At 32.7% G+C, this 7,813-nt stretch overlaps 1 protein-coding gene across 1 annotated transcript; it reads right to left on the reverse strand.

The window, feature by feature from the left end:
* Positions 1 to 422: 422 nt before the first annotated feature.
* Wdr79 (Telomerase Cajal body protein 1 homolog) lies at positions 423 to 2,753 on the reverse strand. Its single transcript, XM_076798229.1, has 5 exons — positions 2,409 to 2,753; positions 1,655 to 2,292; positions 1,329 to 1,561; positions 1,006 to 1,239; positions 423 to 938 (listed from the first exon to the last, which is right to left on the reverse strand). The coding sequence occupies exons 1-5, from the start codon at positions 2,460 to 2,462 to the stop codon at positions 721 to 723; spliced, it is 1,377 nt and encodes a 458-aa protein (XP_076654344.1). The 5' UTR covers positions 2,463 to 2,753; the 3' UTR covers positions 423 to 720.
* Positions 2,754 to 7,813: the final 5,060 nt, after the last annotated feature.

The following is a 7,813-nucleotide window of genomic DNA, read 5'->3' on the forward strand; positions in this document are numbered from 1 at the left end:
ACATACGTATAATGATGTTAAAAATTAAGTCATTTTCGTTGAAATATAATTTTTCTAAATTATAATAAAATATAAAATATTAAAGATTAATTAAACGTAGCTAGTAAATTACAAATATGTTTATATATGGATATAAATGATCTCTAAATATATGTTACTACTGCTTTAATTTTAGTTATTTTAAACAAGAGAAAATTTAAGGGATGTTTGTTCGGGATAATACACGACGAAAATTATGAATAAAAAAATTGCGATTTCAGCGTTGTTTTTAAGTTATTAATAATTTCAAGATTTTTCTGGCCCATCAATTGTGCATAAGTCAAATCAAGTACTATCTCGTACGCCGCTATTGGTCGATTTTGATTGCTAATAACTTAAAAACAAAGCAACACAATATGATATACACAATGAGTGCACAAATATTATAATGTATAAAATATCATTATATTCCATTCTTTTGTCTTATAATTTATATATTTTTTACATATCCCTATGTAAAGAAGTATTCTCTTTTTATATTAAAATTCAATTACATATTTCACTGCTATAAAATAAGTCAGTCACAACATTTTGTAGTTTATATGTGTGATGATTCGAAATCAGAAATTTTCTGACATTACTGTACTTTAGACTATAAAATGCTATAATGAAATTATAGTACAAAAGATCTCGTATATATAATAGTGTGATTTATAATACTATCATAGTTACACTCAATTATCAAGGAAAACACCATAATCCGACATCATTATATCTTATTTCCGTATCACTATCACATAATCTTTGTCCTGTACTTGTAGCAAGTATTGCTAATGTTTTATGTAAACTTACACCATTTATACAATCACGATATAACTTCATATCATGTGAGAAATTAAGATTTGTACAACTCGTATTTTCAACTAAATCCCAAACGGTATAGTTTCCATCCGTGCCACCTAAACAGAATAAATATTATCATTAATAAATAATAACAATTTGCAATATAATTATTCACTCGCATACCTGAAATTATTTGTTTGCCATCAGGCGTAATATCGAACTGTATTCTCTGATTTGTATCAGATTTACGTCCTTGAAGAGTGTAGAGTACAGTGCCAGGATTACGAAGATCCCAACATAAAAATTCACTACTGCGTCTAACAGCTGAAAATAATTTTGTACCACAAGGACTAAATTCAATTTGAGTTACACCATTTCCAGTTTTAAATGAACATAATGGTCCGTTTTTATATAAACCTAAAATTAAAACAAGTAAATATAAATAATATGCTACAACGTATTGATTATCTAGTATTAGAGTATTTTAATTTATTTGAAATACTCACCAATGCATTTAGCATATGTGCCAAAAGCAACTAGACCAGGCATGATTGGATTCTCTCTAATGCAGGAAACTAATCCGCTAACATTTGGAAAATCTTTCTTAAACTGAATAGTACTTATTTGACGACCTGGACGTTCCATATTAAAAAGTCTCAAAGCATTTTTAAAACCAGCCCATACTTCTTTCGCAGAATCAACAAACTGGACACTAATTGAAGCTTCTACTTCGTCAACTCTGGTATAATAAAACAGTACATATTAAAATATTCTTCACCTGCTTGTAAGAAATATGTTTTAAATACTGATTAAAATCATTCGTAGTACTAACTGATTGTAAGCCCTATAAGTTGCTCGTAATTCACCATTGAAAGCATCCCACAAGTGTATCGGGCTTTCTCTACTAGTACTTAGGAAACAACATGTCGCAGGATCCCAAGAATTCATGTAAGGATACCAACAAGTATCATATATAAGGCCTCCTTCTTTTATAGTTAATACTGCTGTGATGCTCATTGGTGTTAAATCCAATGGATCGAAATTCTGACCGATTGGACGAATCTTTTCATTATATAATTTACGAGGTATTTCATATATTCTGTTTCTAAAATCCTCTGAAGATACTAGTAAACATGTTCCGTCAGGTGACCACTGACAACCTTTTGTAAAATTTTCACACGATTTAGTTGGTTCATAGTCTTTCATGGCTTTGCATAACTGTTTTGCTACATTATTCCAGTTATAACGAAGACTATAAATATCTACACAATAGTTATATCGTAACACATCTTCATCTATATTGCTGCCTTCAACATTTTGTAAGCTTTGATCAGTGGATTTTTCTTGTAATTCTTCAACATTATGTTCTTCTACTAACTTTTCATTTACTGTTTCATTTATTTCTAAATCTTGCATCTCTATTGTATTTATTTCATCTTGTAATGTTTCCTCGGGCATCAATGAATTTGACTACAATATAAATAATAAACTGTATATTATACCATAATAAACGTTAAGTCATTTCTTCTCTGGTTAAATGAAAAAATTCATTTTGTAAGTGTTAATTAATATTTTCAAACACTTACCATAGGTGGATCAGGAGTTTTAACTACATTTTCTGTGGCTTGAAAGTTTTCCATGATTATACTACATAAATACGATAATAACTTCTATCAATTATTATAACATGTGACTATTTAAGAAGCTATTATTCTTCCTGTTTGTTGATATTTGAATACATTTTCAGTTATACTATTTACAATCGCAATACTGGTAAGATGTAATAGGTTAGATTGACAAATACACAAAATAACAATATGCATCAATGTTAAATTGTTATATTATTTTTACTATTTTGAAATGATGTTACGCATTTTGAAATTTATTATAAATACAATATTTAAATTGTTTATTGTTATTTTATTTTTGTATAGTTAGGTTGGTACAAAGCTTTTATTGTTTTTAGTATTGGCCAGCGTGTATTGCAGTGGAGTGTTACAATTTAAATTTTAAACAGTAGGTTGTTTTCTACTTAATTTTCAAATACAATTAATTAAATAGATAGCTTTCAGTGGTTCCAATTTGTAATTTTCGAGTTATTGTTATAAAAACGGTTTTTGTTAATCATTTTTGTGGATAGACTCCTGTGAGTGAGTATTCTTTTAAAGAGATTTTAAAGAAATACTAGAAATAACAGTTGTATATCATAGTATACAAAATGGTAAGGATATTAAAAAAGTAATAACGTTTATTTGACTTCATGCTAATAGTAGTTGAACAGTATTTTATTTTGCCAATTTTTTGCTTTATTTTCCGAAGTAAATGGTGAATGATTAAATATCCGATATTCCATGATGCATAATAATTATTATATATATTATATTTTTGTTCTTTTAAATGCATCATGTACCTGTAGTCTATCGATGGGCATATATTTTTTATTTTAACTACGAATTTCGTCAAATATGTATATTTTTGCTTGTGCTTTGTCATCAAAATAAGAGACCTTGTACCTTTTCCGAACTGACCTCTCATTCCAAACTATGGATGTACCTACCTACCTAGCGAACTTAGGGTACAATAGCCTGCACCAATCACCTGCACCTGGTAGTCGTTGCCGGTAGGTAATACTGGTAAGCTCGCTTTTTCTTCCGCCTGAAGGAAAATTCCTTCATCTCTTGAAAATGCACTTGCAATGGCGGATTTTAGCTTCCTTGGTTTGTACGACAATAAATAAAAATTAGGAAAACGGACAAGCGGGATTCGAACCCGCGTCCCCAACTTTGGGACCGGGGAGTCCTGACCCCTATAAATATGTCTACATAATTGATATTCTATTCTTAGTTCATATAATTGCAAAATATTCTTTCAACCATTTTGATACTAAGGATTAGTCTGTATTATTTTATGAAAATACCACATGTGTATTATAGGCAATTAAAAATAAGCGAATGTTGAATAATTCCTTTATAACATTGTACAATTATTCTTTATTCGTATAGTATAGCTTTATTTATAGCGTATAATATACTGTACGCTATATTTTTAATATTAATTGAATAGTACTGTATACTTGACTGATATTTTCATTCTAAGTAAATGAACTTAACGTAATCGTTTTACAGCTACAGTTGTAAATATTGATGTGCATATAAATACATGTACAATTATGAAGACTTTAATTAATATTAGCAAATAAATATGTTCCTTATGTAATAGATTTTCTTGTTACTTAAAAATTAACATGTATGTAAATAAATAGATATTTGTCATGAACATATTTATAATTTTAAATAATTGTTATTTTTCATAATAGCTGCAGCAATATAGCCATTCTTAGTGTGTTTTCTATTTACAAAATTAAATTTCATTATACCAGAGAGGAAGTATTACATATCAACCTAAAAGAATGTAATACATTGTTACATTAATTTAAAATAGTCTAAAACGTCTTTTAAACAGGCGAACAGACAGTCGAAATTTAACAGCTTTTAACGGGTGCGTTCAGTGCCATTTATGATTAATGCCGGCAAACTTTCCCGGTACCTGTCCCCACTACTTCTTGAATTACTATGCACTGTGCCCTTTTTCTTTGTACTCTTAAGCTGCCAGTAGGTAACCAACGACTTAACAGACCTTCGAGTAAATCTCGAAACTCTGTTTCGCAGAGTGTCTAAAGAAACGAATATACTCCGTTCGTATTTTTGGAAATGTAGTTTCAAATAGAACTCAAACGACATTTTCAAATTGAGAAAGATTTTAGAATTATATCCTGTGTATAATCGCAACGATGTAGCCCCTCATTCTATTAAAATTATTTTTCAAAAATACAAAAGATACATTCGGTATCTGTGAAAATTAAATTTATTGCAATAGTAAAATGATTACACTATAACAAAATTATATTTCAATATATTAGAAATTATTATTTTATTTTATAAATTATTAAATAATAAAATTATTATTTTAATTCATATTAATGAAAACCTAAACTAATATGAGATAAGTCTGAAAGAAGACAGAAACGAGTAGATGCAGTTTAAAGCAGTGGACAGATTAAAAATATTTAGGAACATTAATAAATCGGTGTTAGCTTCTTAACATTATTAAAAGAAGAAAGAAATTTTCACTTGGCTCCTCTTACTTGTAACTGAAGCAAACAATTTTTGTTTTGCATGAAAATCCGCAGTCTCAGTGACAAATGTGTTAAATTGACACGAGGAACAGACGAGGGTTGAAAAATATGCTAATATTGGTAACAATAATACAAAATGTGATTGCATTTTGTGCAACGAATGAAAATTTGATCTGTGAATATTGGAATGCAGGAGCAAACGTGAAAATCATGGTGGAACACCGAGTTTCCCGTTTTCCACAAACTCGTGGTTATGGTTTCGTGTCCTGAGGGCGCACGCGCGCTTTGTATGGCGTCTGAGAAATATAGGTAGCGAATAGGGAGGAAAATCGAGAAGAATGGTTGGGACGTCGCTGAACGACACCCCTGCACAGTGATCTATTTTAGTGACGTGAGTGCTTCCAAGGTCATCGCAGGAGCAAACTACCACGACGCCTCCACCCCGACGCCTACACATGGTGTGTGGGTGTAGAAGGACATACTGGTCAATTCAAAAATGATGTCACAGGATTCACAAATCCCGTCATTGCCCATCAAAATTTTCCAAATCAATATTCATTTGTTTGTTGCATAGAAAATGCTCGATTTTTAACAGTAAACGAACATTACTTTCCTGTAAATACAAAGTAAGCAAGCACCATATTAATGTACCTCTTCTGTTAACAAATTACAAATTTCCCGATAGTTGAAATAAAAATTTCCGAACTCGATTGCGAGAAACAGAAGTGAAGTAAAAACAAACTGTTTGTATTAATAGTTTTCACGGTTCAAAAATATTGTAACTATATTCTTAAAGTCCTCTAATGCCTTTTTATAATTTTGTATTTCATTCATTTACTTGTCCGCAGTCTACTGATGACGAGTAAACATTTTCCAGTTTCAGACACTCTTTCTCTTGTTTTTCAATGTGATACAACTGAGAGTGGGCTGTTTATTATTACTATTATAAATGGGAGCTGTACCTTTTTCTACAAGAAGATCTATCCTATTGAATTAATCACTTACTATGCTCGAAAATTGGAAATCATTTAATAAGTAAATTTTTCCTGATAATGTTTTTTTCTTGTTTTTTTAATGTGATAAAATTCTTTAAGTTCGAGCGGATTGTTTATTACTATTATGAGTGGAAACTTCCGATTTTTCTAGAATGTTGGAGGATTACATTTTTTAGTCTCCTGTACATTTCAATTTTGCACATTCGCGCGTGCGCAGACATTCCGCAAACACGGATTATTCAACGATTCTATCCGTTCCCCGATGTATCCGCCTACTTTTACGCCTACACCTAAGTAACCGTGTAACGCCTACGCATCCTCCCACGCCATACGTTTCGCAAAAATTTCGGAAACGTGGCGCAGTGCTGCTGGAAAGTCCTGCTTACAATTAGTCCTGCTGGAAGCTTACATATGCAAATGACACAACGAATTGTTAGCTTTTCCCTGTGCCTGAGTATCGAATTCGTTTACAGTAGATTTCCATTTATTTCTACAGCGATAAACTGCGATATGTGCCTGGAGTTACCTTTAACATTTATGGATTCTCGGGGCAATATGCAAAATACCAAATTGTTCGCAACAGCAACGTAATACCGAACGGAGGGGCAGTCGAAGCGAGGTGTAATGCAAATAATTAAATCAAGATATAATACAAATCAACGCAAGATACAACATAAACGATTAAATTAGCGACTAGTTTAATTGCATTAAACCTGCTTCATATTGTAGAATATATACAAGTGAACATTTATAATTTTTAAATGATTGATGTTTGGTAAACTCGAACACGTCAATTCTAATTTACAATTATTTTGATAAAAATATTAGTGGATACCTAGTGTTGTAGAGTGCTTAATTGTCGTAGAATATTTTTAAGGTTCGATAGTGACGATTTTTGCGTTGTCTAAGGTAGATTCGCGCACTGTGGTTGATATGGTCTGTAGAATGTTCCATTGTCAAAGGGAAAAACGAGAGAAAGGTGCGACAAAGCTCGAGAGAAAGGGCAAGCAGGATGCTTTCGATCGTTAAAGCACTACAGCGCCCGGACACGTGATTCTCATACCCAAGCCTCTCATTCATAAACTCGTGCCGCGTTAATTCTTCATACGTCAATTGATGTTCCTGGCACTAGTCTCGCTTTCTCATCAAAATCAGTCAATGACTCTGCTAATGAAACGCTTTCGCGCAAAAAACTTATTCAGATCACGTGAAATAGCGATTTCAATGAAATTTTATTAAACCGAACGATAGAAGAATTTTTCACAAAATAATAATTAACCTTTTTGTGTCACTTCGAGCACTGGAAGGAGCTAACAGAATACTCCTAGAACCATCCACGGTAGATTTTCAAAACGCTGCGATTTTAGAAGGTCAAAGTAAACTCCTGCTACCCTAAAGTCTAGATGCCACTATAGGGTGTCTTATTTATCGAACCGTTTATTGCGTGGGGGATTGGCACGCTAACGAAGCCGATTAAAATGTCACGATACTAAAAAACGTGTAGAACAAATCTGCAGAATAGTCGAATAGATCTATCCCGACCGTGTCAAGTGGCTAAATTTGATACACAATTGTGCCAGGGATGCTGGGGTCCAGCACGCGACGACCGCGTACGATCGCGTCGCACCTGTTCCTCGGAAGACGTGGAACCTGATTTGGCTGATCAACCCTACCCCGGTTGAAGGTCATCGTTGCTGGGATATAAATAAAAGTGGAGTGGCTGTATGACTGTGACAGTGTAGCTGGACTCGCATTGAGCGGTGGGCTCCATTCATGATTTCGCAGCGCAGGCGCCCTGCCACATTCTCGGATAGAAAATTGCTCCTGGCTTGGTTACGTAGACACTGGGCTACGTTGCTAC

Source organism: Halictus rubicundus, chromosome 1 (assembly GCF_050948215.1).
Source record: "Halictus rubicundus isolate RS-2024b chromosome 1, iyHalRubi1_principal, whole genome shotgun sequence".
NCBI classification, from domain to species: domain Eukaryota; kingdom Metazoa; phylum Arthropoda; class Insecta; order Hymenoptera; family Halictidae; genus Halictus; species Halictus rubicundus.